The sequence below is a fragment of the Gymnoscopelus braueri genome (assembly GCF_963280865.1).
Source record: "Gymnoscopelus braueri genome assembly, chromosome: 8".
In the NCBI taxonomy this organism is placed as follows: domain Eukaryota; kingdom Metazoa; phylum Chordata; class Actinopteri; order Myctophiformes; family Myctophidae; genus Gymnoscopelus; species Gymnoscopelus braueri.
In genome coordinates this window covers 40010980-40033272 of record NC_137609.1, presented here as the reverse complement: position 1 = coordinate 40033272, position 22293 = coordinate 40010980, and the positions used below count along the sequence as shown (strand labels likewise).

At 42.5% G+C, this 22293-nt stretch overlaps 1 protein-coding gene across 1 annotated transcript in view; it reads right to left on the bottom strand.

Annotated features, from left to right (window-relative positions):
- LOC308090849 (beta-1,3-glucosyltransferase-like) overlaps positions 1–22293 on the bottom strand; it is a gene marked incomplete at its 3' end in the record, with an annotated part of 82419 nt that overhangs the window by 44073 nt on the left and 16053 nt on the right. The window contains exons 5-6 of the mRNA XM_080436122.1: positions 4975–5051; positions 1609–1720 (exon numbers count right to left, since the gene is read on the bottom strand). Of these exons, the coding sequence (XP_080292248.1) occupies positions 1609–1720; positions 4975–5051 (189 nt within the window). The remainder of the gene's footprint in view (positions 1–1608; positions 1721–4974; positions 5052–22293) is intronic.

Below are 22293 nucleotides of genomic sequence, written 5' to 3'. Positions count from 1 at the left end.
ACTTAAGTACAATTTTGAGGTTGTTTTACTTTACTGGAGTATTTCCAATTGTCTGTACTTTTACTTCTACTCCACTACATCTCAGAGGAAAATATTGTACTTTTACTCCACTACAATTATTTGAAAACTTTGGTTACTAGTTACTTTGCAATTATCAATATTATAAAATAATACATTAACCACTTTAGTCCTATTTTATACATAGGCTATTTGAAAATAGCCGATCTACAAGCTCACAATGCGTCGCATCGCGACGCGTTGTGAGCTTGTAGATCTGCTATTTTCAAACATTTCAGTACTTTTACTTTTGGTACTTTAAGTACATTAACCAATAATTTTGTACTTCTACTCAAGTACATTTTGAATTCCGGACTTTTACTTGTAACAGAGTACTTCTACATTGCAGTATTGATACTTTTACTTAACACATTGAGTGCCATAAACGGTCTGGACCGTTTTTGAGAAGCTATGCGTTATGTACCATAAACGGTCCGGATCGTTTTTGGCCCATTTAAAAAAATATATATTTTTCCCACGTGGGGCGCTCTAACGAAACTTTGGGATCATCCAAGGAGTCTCTAAGAAGGAGAGGCCGGATGTGGATCCATGTAAAAAATGGTTCCGGTCGGCCGCTCCAATGTTAACTCCTTGACTAAAAGCTTAATATCTCCATTTCTTTTTAACGTGGTGGAAGTGAGCCGTTTTCGATCGGCGATCACTCTGCAATGGAGGATCGCGTTAGAAATATTATTGTTCCAGGCGTTAGCGTTAGTACCCTCCACCGCGAGACGCACGCACGCTTTGTTTACATGCACTTCCGCGTCGGGGCTTCTACAGCACGAAACATATCAACGTAAGTGGCTGGAAGATATGCTGGCACTAGATGTACCCTATTTTAATAAACCTCTGGCACATAATGTGTTAAGTAAGACATTTGAGTACCTTTTCCACCACTGGTGTGTGTGTGTGTGTGTGTGTGTGTGTGTGTGTGTGTGTGTGTGTGTGTGTGTGTGTGTGTGTCTGTGTCTGTGTCTGTGTCTGTGTCGCTGTGTCTGTGTCTGTGTCTGTGCGTGCGTGCGTGCGTGTGTGTGTGCGTTCAGGACCAGATTGCTAAATTATTTAAGACAGATATCTAAGAGATACCTAACTACTGACCTAACGTTTTTAGTTTCTTTTTACAACAAGGTCGGCCTGATTGAGGCTATAATGTTTGAAATATAACCCCCCAAGAATGAAACCAAGCCATTCTCACCATTATGCAGTAGGCACCTACAGAGACTTCATTTTATGTGGGGGGTGTGTGTGTGTGTGTGTGTGTGTGTGTGTGTGTGTGTGTGTGTGTGTGTGTGTGTGTGTGTGTGTGTGTGTGTGTGTGTGTGTGTGTGTGCGTGCGTGCGTGTGTGCGTAATCAAAGGACCACAATGAAAATGTTGGTCCTTTTTTGTGTTTTATCTTTTTGATATACTCTTCAAATATGTTCTTCTTGTATGTGCCTTTGACGATAGAAAGAAATGTGTGTGTGTGTGTGTGTGTGTGTGTGCGTGCGTGCGTGCGTGCGTGCGTGCGTGCGTGCGTGCGTGCGTGCGTGCGTGCGTGCGTGCGTTTCACCTCCTTTGCGTTGTATCTGTTAAAGACATGCATCAGACCAGCCAGTCTGACTCTAGTTCCCTCCTCCAAGAAGAGAAACCAGGACGCTGATTGGCTACACGGGGCTGAGAGGCTGGAGAGACAACCAATGAGAAGCTCCTTTTAGTCTGACATATTTTCTGTCATCAGTTGGGTCATAGAAAGGCCAAATTCAGGTCGACTAAATTTAACCCATTAAGGGAATGCATACTGTCATTTTAGATTTTTAGCTATAACCATTATTTTATACTTTGGGCTATTCAAAAATAGATGATCTACAAGCGCGTAGCGTGGCTTTTTGAATACGGGACTTCTACTTGTAACAGAGTATATCTTTTTTTTTTTTTTTTTATATTTATTTTTTATTAAGGTGATACACTTTTACAACTTTACATTGTGGGGACACAGAATGTGGCAATTCTTGTAATACACCTTGGGGCTTTTTCTTTTTCTATACATAAAAGACACGACACATGGTGAGAAAAAATAGACTGTGGGTGGGAGCATGGGGGTACACATTGCTGCACATATACACAATTCAGTGGAGAACCCAACATGCTGGCAAAATGATCTATGTTCAGAACCATAATATGCACTCCCACCGTAATGCTGGAAGTAGGAGCAGATACGGCACCAAACACAAAACAGGACAGGAGACATACATAAAATAAAATAACCTTAATGAATAAAATTAAAAAAAAGGAAAAATAAAATAAGACATAAAACAAAAATAGAAACAAGACCCCGGGATCCCAGGGTGGGGGCGGCGGGGGGGGGGGGACGGCTTCGAATGCTCCGTGTTAGTGGTTTGCATTGGCGTTTTCCCCCAGGTGTTGAACCAGGGGTTGCCATATAAGGTCAAACCTATCTGTCTGATCCAATCGCAAGTACCGGATCCTCTCTACCTCGAGAGTGTTGACAAGGTCGGCAAGCCACATTTTGACACTAGGACCTTCCTTACCCTTCCAACGTAATAGAATACATTTTTTTGCGGACATGAGACAGAAGTTTAAAAAACATCTGTGGGCCGGGGGAAGGCCCCTCAGGGTCAAAGAATTGTTGAAAATTATAGTTTGGGAATCTGGGGTAATTTGCAGTGAAAGTATAGCGGAGATGGTGTTAAAGACCTTAGTCCAATATGTTAGAATTATAGGACATAGCATATAGCTGTGTGCCAGAGTGGCCTCCCCGGATTCACATTTCTCACATAGTGGTGACAGGGACGGGAATATTCTATGAAGTTTGGCATTTGAGTAGTGCAACCTGTGAACAATTTTAAACTGCATAAGACAGTGTCTAGCATTAATAGAGCATCTGTGAATCTGTGCGAGAGAACTATTCCATTGCTCTTCAGCTAACTGCATTCCCAGTTCCCTTTCCCACCTTCCTCGTATACCTGAGGTATCCACCTTGCCCTCTCTTAGGTTTGTATAAAGCTCAGAAATAAGGTTTGGGGAGAAGGGAGAGCGCTTAATGACGTCCCTGATATTAGACTGAGTCAGTGACATGTATAGGGGTACATTTCTGGAGACATAGTCCCTTATCTGTAAGTAGCGAAAAAAGTGCGTAGTAGGTAGCCCAAATTTGTCCACTAACTGCTGAAATGAGGAGAAGACACCCTCGTTGTACAGATCTAATAGGGTGGAGATACCCTCCCTCTCCCATAACTTAAAGGCAGAGTCCATGTTAGATGGGGGGAATAACGGATTGCCTACAATTGGTAGCAATACTCGCAGTGTACTCAGATCTGCTCGTCTTGCTATCTGTCTCCAAATGTCATCTGAGGCTCTTATTAGAACATTACCGTGATATCTACGACTGTGCACTCTGGATGGTGCCAGGAGAATGGTCTCGGGTTTGTATGGATAGCAGTCATCTCTTTCCAGCATTACCCAGGAGGGGAGATGCTGGGGAGGATGAAAGTAGAACATCATAGCTCTAACATTTGCTGCATAGTAATAGCGATTAAAGTCTGGGAGTGCAAGACCACCCTCCAATTTGGGCTTACATAGGTGGATTTTTTTTAATTCTGTGACTCTTGTGTGACCATAGGAAGGGCATAATAATAGAATCTAATTGTTTAAAGAATTTCTTTGTTAGATAAACCGGTAAATTTTGAAAGAGGTAAAGTAATTGGGGGAGACTGATCATTTTAATTATGTTTACTCTGCCTATAAGGGAAAGAGGAAGGGTTTGCCAAAACCTCATGGATGCCTGTAATTTGTCAAATAACAGAGTATATCTATATTGCAGTATTGATAGGTACTTTTTTTTTAGGTAGGCTAAGTGATGTTTTTTGGGGTTTTGTTAAAAAGGTTAAAGTACTATATTCTGATAGTAATCATTGCTACAGAGCGTTTGTTCGGTCACAGGGGTCTCTCCAGCTCTTTAGTAAACAGAATAAATATAAATACATTTTCAGTTTTTTTTTAAGCCAATCAGGAGAGAGCACTGAAAATACATTTTCTGTTTAATAAAGAGCTGGAGAGACATGGGAGACTCCTTTTACTGAACAAACACTCCATAGCAATGAGTACTATCAGAATATAGAGCTGTTTAACACTTATTTTAAGTAAATCACTTATCCTACCTTTAAAGGGGAATTTTGGACCACGGTTTTCTTACCTTTTCTATGATGTTATGATATCCTAGGATGAATGGTACAGTAGATAACTCCATCCCGGGTCCGCCACATCTAAAAAACGCGCGCCAATAGGCCTTGCGCTAGATCGCATATTTTTTAGCTTGAACACTATGCAACGTGATTGTCTTTAATGCGTCCCACCGGAGGTCTCGCTAGACGAGATTGCAATCTTGAGATTGAAAGGTAAGAAAACCAAAATTCCCCTTTAAAGGACAACTTTGTTTTTTTACAACCAAGGTTTATGTTTTAGCTTGTAATTAAAGTAAATAAAAGATGAGTGTTAAAAAAAATCATTTACTGCTTTCTACAGCTTTAGCAATGTTTTGCGATCTTTTTTATAGTGGGCATTTGGTCAGGTGGCTAAATGTTTTTTTTTACACAATAAAAAAGGTCCCGTGGTCTTTCATGGCCAGATGTGAGTTATTGGGGGTTAGAAGAGCTACTGTAAATAATAATAAAGGAATCGACGGGTTATTGTGTAAAAAATATACTTATTTAGCCACCTGCCCGAATGCCCCCGCCCACTGTAAAAAAGATCGCGAAAATTGCTAAAACTATTTTTTAACACTCATCTTTTATTTACTTTAATTACAAGCTAAAATATAAACCTTGGTTGTAAAAAAACTAAGTTGTCCTTTAAGTACAACATTTTAGTACTTTTTCCACCACTGATTATTTCAAACTGATGTGCGTGCGTTACTCACCGAGGTAGAGCAGGTAAGATGCTCCAATCACCTTGGTATTCAGACAGCTCATGCAGGAGGACGACACATGGAACGCCCTAGATGGATTAAGACCATGTTTACTGTTAGTCGTTTTGGACCAACCACAGATATATACACGTACGTATACAGTCTCCCACTGCTGTTCACTGGAGTGATGCGTCAAAAAGGCTGCCATATGCAGTGGTGTACAGTAACTAAGTATATTTACTCAAGTACTGTAATTAAGTACAATTTTGAGGTACTATTACTTTAGTATTTCCAATTTCTCTTTTACTTCTACTCCAATACATCTCAGAGGAAAATATTGTACTTTTACTCCACTACAATTATTTAAAAACTTTAGTTACTAGTTACTTTGCGGATTATTACAGGACAGGACATATATTAACCACTTAAGCCCTATTTAAACTTTGGCTATTTGAAAATAGCTCACAAAACGTTACGATGCGACGTGTTGTGTGCTTGTAGATCTGCTAATTTCAACAAAAAATATATATACATTTCAAAATTATGATAACTTGTGAAACGGTGTGCTTAATGAGTATTTTAACTTTTGGTACTTTAAAGTTATACAATGCATGTCCACAAATAACGATTTTTAGCAGCCTCTGCTGGTCATTACCGTCACTGCAGGCCGTTCGTTTATTTCTCCGTTACCCAGAATTCCATTTGTTTTCACCGGAAGACGGAAGCTTTTAAAAAAGCGTTCTTTTAATTGTTTTATACGATCTGTGGATCGTTTCTCTTAGCCAGTGGAGCTTTAGTTACCGTGAGCTGTGTTTTCTTTTTCTGTTGTTTTTCGATCTTCAAATCATACAATCTCTTAAAATCAGCGTGGGTTTCCTTTTTGTTATTAGCGCGGTAGTTCCTGGCCAAACAGGAAACCGGTGCGGTAGTTCCTGGCCAAACAGGAAACCGGTGCATTTCCGCTTCCGTTTTCCGGCCAGATGACGTCAATAGAAAACATATAAATAGAGGGGGTGTTGTGAAACATTTGCCACTCACAAAATATATACAATTTAACTTTAGTTTTATTGAAAAAGTTACCTAGTATTACTTTAAAGGTAGGGTAAGTGATTTGCTTTGGTTAAAATAAGTGTTAAATAGCTCTATATTCTGATAGTACTCATTGCTATAGAGTGTTTGTTCAGTATTAGGAGTCTCCTTGTCTCTCCACCTCTTTATTAAACAGAAAATGCATTTTCGTTTCAGTTTCAGTTTCATTTTCAATTTTATCCAACCAGGACAGAGAACTCAATCAGGATACAGATTAAACAAGTGAAATTGGAAGTGATGACACTAAGAAATGAGCAGACAAAATTGGAACTGGAAAACTATACAAATTAAGCTTAAAAATGGGTACTTTCTCCTGATTGGCTGAGATTTTGACACCTACCGAAAAATTTATTTTCTGTTTATTAAAGAGCTGGAGAGACAGGGAGACATCTGTTATTGAAAAAAACACTCTATAGCAATAATTACTATCAGAATATAGTGCTTTAACCTTTTAACAAAATACTTTTTGTTTTAACCAAAAATATCACTTACCCTACCTTTAAGTATATTTTGTATAAAATATTTTGTACAAACATTATAATTGTAATATTTTGACTCAAGTAAATTTTGATTACCGGACTTTTGTTGTAGTGTGTTAGTGTTTCTACATTGCAGTATTGATATTCTTACTTATTAAAGTAAAAAATGTGAGTACTTTTTCCAACACATTCTGAGCTGCTCGGGCAGGAACCTGCTGGTTGTTACTGAGCAGTGTTGCCAGATTTTGCAAGAGAAACAAGCAACCGGGTCTATGAAAACAAGCTCAAGAAAAGCAACTAGGCCACTTTAGCGTGCGCACACACACACACACATGGAAAAGTACATTTTTTTCGGCTTTCTGTTGCTTATTGGCGAAAAAGAAGCTACATTCACCTGCCAATAACTATGGAGTGGATTATCGCGGCGGCACAATAGTTTTTCTCCGATTCTACCAGACCCCCCTATGTCTTTTAAAGAGCTCGGCGGGTACGTGGATCGTTGTGAAGAAAAATATTCCATGATTTTTCAAAGGTTAGCGAAAACGCTCGGAATCACTGGCAAGGGCAGCTATAGACGATGTTTTAACTTTGGCTGTCAATGAGTTAACCCATTTAGACCGGGAAAGAATCTCTGTCATTTTTTAGATTTCTTTGGCTATTAAAAAATAAATAAATAGCAGATCTACAAGCGCGCTATGAGCTTGTATATCTGCTATTTTCCAATAGCCAAAGAAGTGTAAAAATGACACACAGACGCGTACCCGGTCTCAATGGGTTAATGTTCTTATTCCACACTGCAACTTTTATACGTGTTCATTTGTCAGAGTATCTAATTAATTCAGTTTTGTAATTAGACGAGCGTGAGCCTTAACGCTAATCACTCGTCCCCAGCTGTAATGACATTCTTGAATGCAGGCGCAGGTTTCAAGGGTGTTTATTAAAGTCCAACAAAGGTACAAGTGCAAAGCACAGATCATAGAAACTAGACACAAAGGCAAACACGGACAGGACCGTGTGGAGCTGCTAGTCTAGTCTAGAGTCAAACAATACTGCCTGCTGGCAGAGTGGACGAGGGGGGTATATATAGGAGTGCACTAAGGAGGAACAGGTGTGTTAGTTAATAGGCTGGAGATGAGGACCTCTGGAATGAGGGCGTGGGCGTGGTCGTGACAGTACCCCCCCCCTGACGCGCGGCACTAGCCGCAGGACGAGCATGGCCTGGAGGCCGACCCCGAGGGCGTGGAGCGGGTCGATCGGGACGACGCTGATGGAAGTCCCAGATGAGGTTTGGATCCAGGACATCAGCAGCTGGAACCCAGCAACGCTCCTCAGGGCCGAACCCCTCCCAGTCCACCAAATACTGACGCCGACCCCCACGACGCCTGGAGTCCAAGAGGGTCCTAACAGCATAGGCAGGGGCACCCTCTATGTCCAGGGGAGGCGGTGGGGCATCGAGGGGGACAGCATCAGCCAGGGGACCGGGAGTCACAGGCCTGAGGAGAGAGACATGAAACGTGGGTGAAATGCGGTAATGACTAGGAAGTTGCAACCTGTATGATACCTTGTTGATGCTCCGCAGGACTTTGAAGGGACCCACAAAGCGTGGACTCAGCTTTCGGCAGGGCATGAGAAGGTTGAGGTTCTTGGTGGAGAGCCAGACTCGATCTCCTGGCTGGTACACCGGAGCCTCACTGCGATGACGGTCAGCCTGCTCCTTTTGTCTGCGAATGGCACGCTGGAGTCGGACATGAGCTGAATTCCATACCTCCTCAGATCGACGGAACCACTCATCCACTGCAGGGGCCTCTGTCGTGCTTGGGTCCCAAGGGCACAAAGGAGGCTGGTAGCCGAAGACACACTGGAAGGGAGTCAGACCTGTAGAAGAGTGGCGAAGGGAATTCTGGGCATATTCAGCCCAGGGAAGGAACTGAGCCCACTCAGCCTGCCGGTCCATGCAGTGGCTGCGGAGGAACCTCCCGAGTTCCTGGTTGGTCCTCTCCACTTGTCCATTTGACTGTGGACTGTAGCCGGAGGTGAGGCTCACTGCAACCCCCAGTCTCCCCATGAAGGCCTTCCATACACGTGACGTGAACTGGGGACCACGATCTGAAACAATGTCCTCCGGAAGGCCATAGTGCCGGAACACCTGCTCAAACAGCACCTCTGCTACCTGGAAGGCAGTTGGGAGACGAGTGAGGGGGATAAAACGACAGGCCTTGGAGAATCTGTCAACTACTACCAACACGGTGGTGTAACCCTTGGAAGAGGGAAGATCAGTAACAAAGTCAATGGACAGATGCGACCAAGGTCGCTGAGGCACAGGAAGCGGATGGAGTTTTCCCGCCGGAGCGTGTCGCGGGGATTTCGACTGGGCACAGATTGAACAGGATTTTACATATTTACTGACATCTCGGACTAAAGTGGGCCACCAGTATTTTTCAGAGAGTGCCTGTGTTGTGCGAGTAATACCTGGATGTCCAGTTGCCACCGAAGTATGCACCCAAGTCAGTAACTGATCCCTCACCCTTGCGGGAACATAGGTGCGGCCTGGAGGACACTTGGCCGGAATAGGGTCTCCAACCTGGGCCTGACGAATCTCCTCCTCGACATTCCAGAGCACGGGAGCCACAATGCGAGATGGAGGGATAATGGGGCTTATTACCGCTTGGAACTCAGCTGCATCAAACATCCGGGAAAGAGCATCGGCCTTGATGTTTTTGGAACCCGGTCTATAAGAAAGGATGAAGTCAAAGCGTGAAAAGAAAAGAGCCCACCTCGCTTGTCGGGAGTTCAAGCGCTTCGCCTTTTGGATGTACTCTAGGTTGTGGTGGTCTGTCAACACCAAGAATGGCTCCTTAGCACCCTCCAACCAATGACGCCACTCCTTCAACGCCTTCTTCACCGCCAGCAGCTCTCTGTCACCTACATCATAGTTCCTCTGAGCAGAACTAAGTTTTTTAGAATAGAAAGCACAGGGGTATAATTTTGGTGGATTACCTTGTCTCTGAGAGAGGACTGCTCCCACACCCACCTCTGAGGCATCCACTTCCACCACAAATGGCAAGTCGGGATCCGGGTGCTTCAGTAGGGGGGCAGTTGTGAAGCAGTTCTTAAGACGATTGAAGGTGGCCGTTGCAGCTTCGTTCCATGGCAATCTGCGAGGACCCCCCTTGAGGAGAGATGTGAGGGGCGCCGCTATGGAACTGTAACCCCGTATAAAACGGCGATAAAAGTTTGCAAAACCTAAGAAACGCTGCAACTCCTTCACCGTGGTAGGTCTTGGCCAATTCAGAACAGCATCAACCTTTGGTTTCTCCATCTTCACCCCCCCTGGACTGATCACATAACCGAGGAAAGAGATGGTGGATTGATGAAACAAACACTTCTCGGCTTTGGCATAGAGGTGGTTGTCTAGAAGACGCCTGAGAACCTCATGGACATGTTTGATGTGCTCCTCCATAGTGGCTGAGTAGATCAGGATATCATCGATGTACACGACCACCTGGCGACCGAGCATATCCCTGAAGATCTCGTTGACAAATGCCTGGAAGACGGAGGGGGCATTTGACAGTCCGAAAGGCATTACCAGGTACTCGTAGTGACCTGTAGTGGTGCTGAAGGCTGTCTTCCACTCATCTCCCTCCTTGATGCGGATCAGGTTGTAGGCACTACGAAGGTCCAGCTTGGTGAAGACACGGGCCCCCCGGAGCTGTTCCAGAGCTGCGGGCACCAGAGGAAGGGGATAGCGGTACTTAACGGTGACAGCGTTCACGCCCCGGTAATCGATGCACGGACGCAAACCACCATCCTTCTTGGCCACGAAGAAGAAGCTCGCAGAAGCAGAAGAGGTGGAAGGGCGGATATAGCCCTGCTTCAATGCCTCCTGGATATACTCCTCCATGGCCTCGGTCTCCGCGATGGACAAGGGGTAGATGTGGTTACGAGGAGGAGCAGAGCCAGCAAGCAGGTCGATGGCGCAATCCCAGGGGCGATGAGGAGGAAGACAGGCGGCCCTCTCCTTGGAGAAAACCTCTCTCAGGTCCTGGTAGGCCTCTGGGATAGTGGGCTGAGAAGTGGACTCTGGACTCTCTACTGTTGTGAACCCACAAGATAAGGGAAGACATGTTGCACGACAATAGTCTGACCAGGCTGTAATCTCCCTCTCTGTCCAGGAAATGGTGGGGTTATGAAGTTGGAGCCAGGGGAGACCGAGAGTGATCTGGTGGACCGGTGCCCTTATCACAAGAAGTTGGATACTCTCACGATGCATAGCACCAACAGTAATGATGAGGGGATAGGTGATGTGGGTAATAGTGCCGTCTCCCACAGGTCTGCCATCCAGGCCTTCGATGGGAATGGGAGTGGTGAGACGGTGAAGCGGAAGGTGCAGGGACTTGACAAGGTCCTTATCAATGAAGTTCCCTGCAGCCCCGGAGTCCACTAATGCTGTAGAGACATCACATGGAGAACAGCTATCAACAGTAATTGGGACCAGAAAAGGTTTAGCACTAATAGCTGAGGGTGGAGTACTCACTTCAGCAGTAGGACTCAGAGGACTGTCTCTCCGATCTCCGCGGTTAGTGAACGACGCAGGTTTCACAGGACAGTCTGCACGCTGGTGATTCTCTGCTCCACAGTATCTACAAAGATGCAGTTGGATTCTGCGACGTCGCTCAGCCGCTGAGATACGGGTGAAATCCACCTCCATGGGCTCTGGAACAGGCTCAGAGCTAGTGGTGGCTGTCGAAGGGAAGTGAGAGGGTCTCTGGCGCTCTCTGATGAGGTTATCCAGTCGGATGGCCATGGAGATGATAGCATCCAAGGAAAGGTTCTCATCTCTGCATGCCAGCTCTGTCTGGACCTCCCTCCGTAACCCTCTTCGGAACAAGGTGCGCAGAGCTGGTTCATTCCAACCACTGGATGCGGCCACGGTGCGGAAGGAGAGAGCATATTCAGCAGCAGTACGGGAACCCTGACGTAATTGAAGAAGCCGCTCACCTCCCTCCTGGCCCTCTGGTGGATGATCAAAAACAGCTCGAAACAGATTCAGGAACAAGTCGTAGGACCCGACCTCAGGTCCTCCATTATCCCAGACAGCAGTGGCCCATTCCAAAGCCCTTCCAGTCAGGAGAGAGATGACCGTAGCCACTTTGGCGGCTTCGGACGTGGGTGCTCCAGACTGGTGGGCAAAGTATAAGGAGCATTGGAGGAGGAACCCCTTGCATTTTGAAGCAGTGCCATCATACTTATCAGGAAGCGCCCACTTGGCATTAGCAGTAGGAGGAGGGGGACCAGGCTGACCAGCTGGTAGATTGACGACTGGAGCTGGTGTGGGTTGGTCGGATTGTTGAGAAACCGTCATGGTGGTGTTCAGCGTATGGAGTTCCTTAAGAACTTCATCCATGGCAGTGGCTAGTAGATTCAGCTTGTTGTTGTGTTCACCCAGGAGTCGCCCCTGTTCACCAACAGCACGCTGCAAACCTGCTGCATCCTCTTGTGAGGCAGTATTCTGTAATGACATTCTTGAATGCAGGCGCAGGTTTCAAGGGTGTTTATTAAAGTCCAACAAAGGTACAAGTGCAAAGCACAGATCATAGAAACTAGACACAAAGGCAAACACGGACGGGACCGTGTGGAGCTGCTAGTCTAGTCTAGAGTCAAACAATACTGCCTGCTGGCAGAGTGGACGAGGGGGGTATATATAGGAGTGCACTAAGGAGGAACAGGTGTGTTAGTTAATAGGCTGGAGATGAGGACCTCTGGAATGAGGGCGTGGGCGTGGTCGTGACACCAGCAGCACCATCCTACCTTAATCATACCATATAATCAACAGATAGCAACCTCAGGTGTGTAGGAGAATCAAAGTATAATGGAAAAAGAAAAGTCATTATTCAAATGAAATAAACTTTTAAATGGGTGGGGTTATATTTAGTGAGGTTAGGCCTCTGGTGTGTGTGTGTGTGTGTGTGTGTGTGTGTGTGTGTGTGTGTGTGTGTGTGTGTGTGTGTGTGTGTGTGTGTGCGCGTGTGTGTGCGTGCGTGTGTGTGCGTGTGCGAGAGACAGAGAGACGGAGAGAGAGAGAGAGAGAGAGAGGGAGAGACACACAGAGAGAGACAGAGAGAGAGAGAGAGAGAGAGAATGGGTGCACATCTGACAGTAGCTCGGTCTATACAGCCGCCGGGTTCATCATGTCCAGGAAAACTCCTCAATTTCAATGCTTGGGAAAAGATGAATCACTGCATGGTTTTCGGTGCATTCATGTGCATGTACAATCATGCCATTGTCAAAGGGAAATTGAGGAACACACTCTGGTGACAGAATGAGTTTACTGTTCAATCAAAAGGGTCGTAGCGGCAAATTACGCAGCAAGCAGCCCAGTGCTTCCTCCGTCACAGACTGTCTGGGGCTGTCACAGGCTAAAACAACCCAGCACATGTTTTCTCTCTGAGCTGTGCGCTCAATGAGCATACCTATTCTGGGATGAACATTAGGTAGATAGCAGATCTACAAGCTCGCGACGCGTTGTGATCTTGTAGATCGGCTATTTTCAAATAGCCTATATCTAAAATAGGTTAATGTATGTTTTATAATGTAATAATTGATATCTGCAAAGTAACTAGTAACTAAAGTTTTCAAATAATTGGATAAGTGGAGTGAAAGTACAATATTTGCCTCTGAGATGTAGTGGAGTAGAAGTAAAAGTATAGACAACTGGAAATACTCCAGTAAAGTAAAAGTACCTCAAAATTGTACTTAAGTACAGTACTTGAGTAAATGTACTATAGTTACTTTACAACACTAAAAGTAATGTTTGAAAACGGCCATCCCACCCATGAACCAAAATTGCGTTATAAAAGAAAATGCCAGACGCCAGAGTGTGTTTTGTAAACACAATGTATTGTGTGTTTACAAAACTAACTAAAATAAACACATATGACAGAGAACCTTGTCCTTAGTTTTACTCTTTGTCAATATTTCATACATAAGCCTAATGTTTTGGTTGGCAATGAAATATTATGTTCCAGTATTTTTTTTGCCGTGCCAGTTTTAAGCCCTGTTGTCAAACATTGTCAAAACATCGCCTACAAAAATAAAGATCTACAAGCTCACAACAAGATGCATCGCGACACGTTGTGAGCTTGCAGCCCTTCAATTTTTAGCAATTTTTCTGAGCTTTTTGAATCTCGCCCTACCCCATATATCCTAATAAACAATAGAGTGGCGCACATGCGTGGCTGTGTGTGTGTTTGTGGTTCTGCGTGGCTCATACGGGTCCTCATGCTCTCTCTCAATACAAACTGATGGTTACTCGCCCATGCTCTCTCCGTTCTCTTTCTCACTACAAACTGATGGTCACTCGACCATGCTCTCTCCGTCAAGACAACGTTACGTTTCACTTTCGTTTTCCCCTCCCCTCCACACAGAACTGCAGTGGTGGAAAAAGTACTCAAAAGTTGTACTTAAGTAAAAGTATCAATACTGCAAAGTTAGAAGTACTCCGTTACAAGTAAAAGTCCGCAATTCAAAATGTACTTGAGTAAAAGTAGAAAAGTATTGGTAACAAAATGCACTTAAAGTACCAAAAGTAAAAGTACTAAAATGCGACGCGTTGTGAGCTTGTAGATCGGCTATTTTCAAATAGCCTATTTATAAAATAGGGATAAAGTGGTTAATGTATGTTTTATAATATAATAATTGATATCTGCAAAGTAACTAGTAACTAAAGTTTTCAAATAATTGAGTGAAAGTACAATATTTGCCTCTGAGATGTAGTGAAGTAGAAGTAAAAGTATTGGAAATTGGAAATACTCAAGTAAAGTACAAATACCTCAAATTTGTGCTTAAGTACAGTACTTAAGTAAATGTACTTAGTTACTTTACACCACTGCAGAACTGTAATAACCTTGCCTGCTCACACAGTCTTCCCTCCCAACAGTCACATCTGTCATTACTTGGCTGCTGCTCCACGTCGCCCCCCTGGGGTGACAGAAGGATGTGTCTTCATCAGGCAGCTGCAGCACACATGATAAGCTGCTGCTGGCTGGCAGGGAGCCTGCTCACCTCCAAGCAGTGACAATTTTGAGGTATTTTTCACTCTACTGGAGTATTTCCAATTTTCAGTACTTTAACTTCTACTCCACTACTTTTACTCCACTACAATTATTTGAAAACTATTACTAGTTACTTTGCAGATATAAACTATTGTATTATAAAAACATACATTAACCACTTCAGCCCTATTCAGCCCGATGCTTGTTGATCGACCGTTTTCAAACGTTACTGTTACTTTTGGTTCTTTAAGTATATTTTGATGCCAATACTTTTGTACTTTTACTCAAGTCAATTTTGAACACAGGCCTTTTACTTGTAACAAGTATTTTTATATTCTGGTATTATTACTTTTACTTAAGTAAAACATTTGAGCACTTTTTCAACCACTGTGCGTGCGTGCGTGCGTGTTGAGTTCCACAAAATCAATTTATTCTTAAACTTTCTGAACTCCTTTCTGAAGCATTAAAAGTTTGTGAACACCATGAGCCCGGCGGGCTGCAGAGACTGCACCGTGAGATTGAAGCTACTGTCAGACATGAATGAACCCATTCCCTCTCTCACTCACTCACTATCACAAACACACACACACACACACAAACAGTCACACACACACAAACAGACACACACACACACACACACACACACACAGGCGCGCACGCACACACACGCACACGCCTAGTAGCAGTAACAGTTTTCTGGAAAAAAAAAACGCATGTTGCAATAATATGTGGTTCTCAAACTTTTTTGCCAACAACGTGACCGAACCCGTCAAACCCTTCTATGTACCATTATGATGGCCAATGAAAAACTATCCTTTTACACCCTACAAAAAGGTGCTTGGAGGGCCGTTCCACACTGAGCACTACAACTATATTGCTTTCTTTCATCTTAGAAATATTGCGCGAATTAGAGACTATCTGTCGTTAGACGATGCAAAGACGCTGATCCACGCTTTTGTTTTCTCCCGGCTTGATTACTGCAACGCACTCTACTCTGGCCTGCCAAAGAAAACAACTGACAGATTACAACTTGTTCAAAATGCGGCAGCCAGAATTTTAACTAAAACCACGATGAGAGAACATATCACTCCAGTTCTTGCTTCACTACACTGGCTCCCGGTTGTTTTTAGGATTGATTTTAAAATTCTTTTAATAGTTTATAAAGCTCTAAATGGTCTGGCACCTACCTACCTCTCTGACTGCCTAGAGAGATATGTTCCAAACCGGGCCCTCAGGTCTTCAAGTGCTGACCTGCTCGAGGTGCCTACAATGACATATAAAAAATACGGTGAAGCAGCATTCTGCTTTTACGGACCGACAGTGTGGAATAAACTCCCATTACACCTAAGACAGGCAGCCTCTGTCGATAGCTTTAAAGCACAGCTCAAGACCTATTACTTCACTCTTGCTTTTAGCTGATTCTTTGGTTGATTTTTAATTCCTCACTGTATTCCCTATTTTAATGTTGTTTTATGCCTTTGCTTTTGCCTTTGCTTTTATTTTATTTTATTTTATTTTATTTTTGTTTGCTTTATTGTTAAATTGGTTCTAACTGTAATTGTATTCTTGCTCTGTAAAGCACTTTGAGCTGCATTTCATGTCATGAAAGGTGCTATACAAATAAAGTTTATTATTATTATTATTATTATTATAACTATACAAAGATATATAGTTTTAGAAATTGTCAAGTGGATGGCAGAGTTCACACCACAACTATAACAAATACAACCAACGATATACAGATGTTAATGTGACATTCTAAAGTTTCAGAGACCCTGCCATAGGGCAGGGGTTCCCAAAATTGGGGGTCGCGGGACACTGACAATTATTTTGGGTAAAATTAACAAAATTATATATATATATATATATTTTAACAGAATGTATTTCAATCTAAAAATGATTACAAATAGTACATTTTACCCATCTCATTAGGTACTGTAAATGTGATTGATTGAATTCTAGATTATTAACAGTACAAGTAGTAGGCCTACAGTCAAAAGTCATACTAAAATACATTACAAATGCGCACCGAACGTGCAAGTTTATGTGCATAAATTACCTCCAATGGCCTCCATGGCCGTATTATTTTGGGGTCGCGGGCTGAAACGTTTGGGAACCCATGCCATAGGGCACAGCAGTGGCAGCCATGATGTGGTTCCACTTCCCATAGAGATTTCCAAAAATATTGATTTAAATTATTTTAAGCCTAGAATCAAGACCTCCAGGCTCCTGGTGAATCATGACCATACGACATTCCATTCTGTGATTTATTTAATCTTATTTTTATATTTAATTGTAAGATATACTATATTTAATAAATACCCATTGTTTTGCGGTTGTGTATCACAGAAACAAACGCTTTATGGTCATGATTCACCAGCACCCTGGATGGCTTGATGGCTCCACATCTTTTTGAAATGACGTATGCTTAAGTCCTTGGCAGGCAATGTGTTAAGACCGGGAAAGCGATCGGCCATTTTAGATTTTAACCATTATTTTATACTTTGGCTATTCAAAAATAGCAGATCTACAAGCTCATAGCACGGCACCGAGTGCCGCGCTATGAGCTTGTAGATCTGCAATTCCTTTGAAAAATCTTGAAAATGTTGCTTCTGGGGATTCTACAAATGTCTTCTAAATCCTAAAGGCGGTTACACACCGGCGAATATGCGAATATACGCAAAATTCGGACTCGTTCCGAATAATTAAAAGACGCTTTTTTCTCTCCGCGAAACTGATGTGGAAGCTTGCATTGACTTTATAAGGTTTTTTAAAAAAGTGTATTATTCGCATGAAAAAAATCGCCTCGGTGTGTAAGGACCATAACAGTTTATTTTATTTTTTTTAACTTGTGTTGCTGTAATACCGGTGGTTCTCAAACTTTTTCATGTCAAGGACCACCCAAAATGATATGTATTTGGCCGCAGACCCCTATCTCAAAATATTTAGTCTCAGGGACCCTCATGTAGAAGCAAAGATTTGAGTAAAAAAAATGTTTTATATATATATATATATATATATATATATATATATATATATATATATATATATATATATATATATATATTAGAGATGCGCGGATCGCGGTTTTAGCCGCGGTTGCCGCAGTTAACCGCAGTTTGGGTGGATTTGGGTCAATCAAATATAATTATTAATTAATATCGGATAAACGGTAAATAAGCGGTAAATAAATTAATGACATCTAATATATCTATCCATAAAATAGCTAAATCTCTGCGTGCTTGTGTCTGTGTGAGTGTGTAGAGCAGCCTCTGTGCGATGCGATCACAAAATGCATTGATTTAGCCTATGGAATGTCGGTGCGTCTTTTTTCTTTTTTTTTAACCGGTGCTGCTGTGCTGCGCTGAAGAGCAGTGCGCTCTGTCTGTTGGATGCCGCACAGAGTCTGTATGTTCAGCGCAGCAGAGCATTGCGCTCTGTATGTTCAGCGCAGCACCGGTTAAAAAAAAAGAAAAAAGAAGCACCGACATTCCATAGGCTAAATCAATGCATTTTGTGATCACATCGCACAACTAATACTAAAACTAACGGGGAATACCAGAAAATAATAATATTTTGACATACGGGAAAAACGGTTGGTGCGGATGCGGATATTAAAATTGGATAATATAATTATTGCGGTTGGATAACGGATGGATAATTAATTTGTACATGCGGATTCGGATGACCATGAGAGGCCATCCGCGCATCTCTAATATATATATATGCAAATTCAAAGATTTGCACAAATTTTCCACGATTAAAAAAATAAAATGCAGATCTACAAGCTTTTGAACAGCCAAAGAAATCTACAAATGAATGACTAGAACCGTGTCTTTCCCAACAATAGGAGTCCCCGTTTTTTTGTAATGGAAGACGGTGTGCAGGAGTTTGTTCCATTACAATGGCCACGCATTATAAAGGTTTAGTCTATCTTTCTAGTATTTTCTTTTAATAAAATGTTCTTCTCTTTCAATTAAATCTTGAGTTATGGTGCTAGACACCGTTGAGTGTGCCGACTGCTGATTACATCATTAACCCATTCAATCCGGGAACACACACGCATGTTTTAGATTTATCTGGGCTATTCAAAAATAGCAGATCTACAAGCTGTGCTACGAGCTTGTAGATCTACAATTTTTTTCAAACGTTTTTGAAAATTTGCGCAAATCTCTGAATATATATATTTTTAAAGCGAACATTTGTAACTCACATTTTTGCTTCTGGCGGGGGGTCCCTGGCACAAAATATTTTGAGATGGGGGTCCGCGGCCAAATACATATCAGTTTGGGGGTCCTTGACATGAAAAAGGTTTCAGAACCACTATATTATAGCAACATAAGTTTTTTCCAAAAAAAACTGTTAGGATTTAGAAGACATTTTGTAGAATCCCCAGAAGCAAAGATTTGACTTAAAAAAAATCGCTTATTTTTTAAATATATATATATTCAAAGATTTGCACACATTTTCACGATTTTTCCAAAATAACAGATCTACAAGCTTGTATATCTGCCATTTTTCAATAGCCAAAGAAATCAAAAAATCACACCCTGTGTGAAGTGGGCGGTGTCTTCCTAGCTAACCACAATACTGAATGGAGTCAACCAATGATGTACAAAAAATAAATAACTATATAACTAAATAACTATAAATATATTTATATATGGTTTATGATGGACAAAACCATAACTTAAAAAAAAACAATTTATGTTTTTTTTAAGTTATGGTTGCTTATATAGGGCTATGCACATGTGTCATGTGACACTGGCCAATCACAGTCCTGAATAGATTGTGATTGGCCAATCACAGCGCAGGATAATTGTACAAATTTCCAAACCTCACTTTTAGGGGCGGTTTCACTGCCCAAGATATTTGTACATTTTTCCAAATCTCACTTATTTCGCCCCAAAATGACACGATTATTCCCCGGTCTAAATGGGTTAAGATGAGCAGGATGTGCTCACAGGCCAAGCGCTGAGGAATGAAGGGAGATGATCTAATTGCAAACTGACTGATTCTGATGATATGTCAGAGAAGTCAAGGAATATAACAGTGCAAATACATTTAAAAAAAAGTGTGAAATAAAAGCAATAACCACTTTCAACTAGACGTTCCTATTTGGGGCATGTCATTGTAGGCCAAATGTTTGAAAAAATAATAAATAAATAAAATACAAAAAAGTGATTTATCAGCCTTAAAGGGCAAGACCACTTTGAGTGAAACAGCTCTCAAAGTCACTCTTTTAGCACAAACGCAAACAAAGTTGATTCAGACAATCTAGAGCATCACCAAACCCAGTACTATTTTCTATCCTGTTGATTTAGCAATCTTTATTAACACATTGACTGCCAGAGTTTATTCATAATGTACTCACCCCTGTGCCAGCGATTTGCGTGTTTTTTGTTTAGTTTTTTTTTGTAATTTTTCATTCAAATAAATTGTCTGGCTGCGGTTTTAAACACATACGACAGATCTACCAGCAGAGAGCAGCAAATAGACACCTTGATCACTCGCTGACTCGCTCGACCCCCCCCCAAACAGGCTCAAACAGACAATACGTCATAACCGGATGTGACGTTTTCGACAATCGCTGATCGGGCTTAAGTACGATGTGATACACGACGACGATGACTGTTCGTCACCCGGACTAAAGAAATAGAAGTGGAGCTCTCCGTTCGTTTTTTATACCGTGTGAAAAAAACGTGTTTTTCCCTATTCTGGACGAAAATGACAAAAAAAAAAAAAAGAACCGGAAACGGAATCTGCGTCATGAATCCGGATCCCGGTGAGTGTGAAGTAAGTGGAAAACGAAACTGATGATGAAAAATAAACAGAACAGCGCGATCACAGATTAAACAATGAAAATTCCAAAGAACGCATATATGCGATTTTCAGAATTGCAGCACGCAAGCGATGGATTTGAAAAACGCATATATGCGATCTAGGCAATCAATGTGTTAAGAGGAAAACCCGGACTGGATCCGCGGATCCGGATTTTCAAATAGTAAAATCAACCGGAAGTTGACATTTTTAGTAAAAAATACAAACTGTACTGGGTTTGGTGATGCTCTAAATTGTCTGAATCAACTTTGCTTGTGTTCGTTTATGTGCTAAAAGTGTGACTTTGAGAGCTGTTTTACCGTACAATGTAAGTCAATGAGGAGCATATTTTGAATGATCAATTTCTAATCAATGGAGCAATATTTTTTTATTTCTTGTCCACCTTTGGAGTTACATCATGGCAAGGTAACTACACAATCCAAACCTCTACCAAAGTGGTCTTGCCCTTTAACTCATCAGGAAGGTCATTCCACAGTTGAGTCCTGACAGCAAAGACACCCTCACACTTTGACTTCAGCCGCAACTCAGTAACAACCCGCAGGAGTCTGTCTGCCTGAGGACCTCAGGCTGTGTACAGGTACGTAAAGGTGCCCTGATTAAAACTCAAAGTTTTAATTAGGGCCAGGGCACGAGAAGAATTACATTGACATTTCTGAGTGTTTTTGATTTTAATTTTTTTATCCCGCGATTTTTGTAACCCATTTTTTTCACCCGGTGTCAATTTCCTAAGTGATCCTGGGCGCTACACCAGCCCTACACCAGCACTACACCAGTCCCCCACAGTAGGGAGGCCAGGGCCGAGCTCATGCTTCCTTCAGGCATGAGAGCCAACTGACCTTCTTGTCACCTGACAGGGGGGAGTTTTCCTGGTTGGACGTAGCGCGTGGAAGGAACACGTTATTCCAACCAGTTCCCTTCCCCTCCATCAGGCGCCCCGGCTGTCATGGGGGAGGCGGTATAGCGACCAGGATTACTACATGTTTTTGTGAGGGTATTAACTACCCTAGGAGACACGGGGAGAACATGCAAACTCCACACAGAGTAGGACCTTTCGCCATTTCTGGTGTTTTTAAATTAACAACACGTTCATGCCAACGACGAGTTTGGACGACTTTTAACTTTTCAGTGGTTTTCCACTAGTTGGCGCTGTTAGCTATCCTATGGATGATGCTTTCACTGCCTGATGATACAGTGCCGGAAATGCCAATTTGGGGTTCAGAGTCTTGCTCAAGGACACTTCGACACTAACTCTGGGGGAGCCCGGGATCGAACTGGGAACCTCACGGTTGCCATCTGGCCGCTCTACCGGCCACTCTAGCCCTGAGCCACTAGCCACCCCAGGCTACTTCAGAGCGTTTTTTGGAAAGTAACTAAGTACATGTACTCAAGTACTGTACTCAAGTACATTTTGAATACCGAACTTGTACTTGTAATATACTATTTCTAAAAAAGGGTATTGATACTTTTACTTAAGTAGAACATTTGAGTACTTCTTCCATCACTGGCCTTCGGTGTTCCTTGAAAAACTTCACAATATTATTCTATATTATGTTTGCCTAAAGAAGTTCATGGTTATAGTGCACCGACAAACTTTATGGCTGTTGTCAGCAGTCAAAATGTCAATTAATGATCGTGAATAATAAATAATTCATGGGGTTAGGTCGTCGACAAGCTTTAATTGATATTCCTGGGTTGTTACTGGAAAAGTTTGTTGCACCCTTGGTGTAGACGAAGAGTTTACTGCAGTAGTGTCTGAGGCAGCGAGGACGTCTAGTGGTAAGAATCATGTACTGCAGGAAAACCTTCTGATTCCCATACACCAGGGGTCTTCAGCGATTTTCAGGCCAAGGACCCCTTAGCTGAGAGAGAGA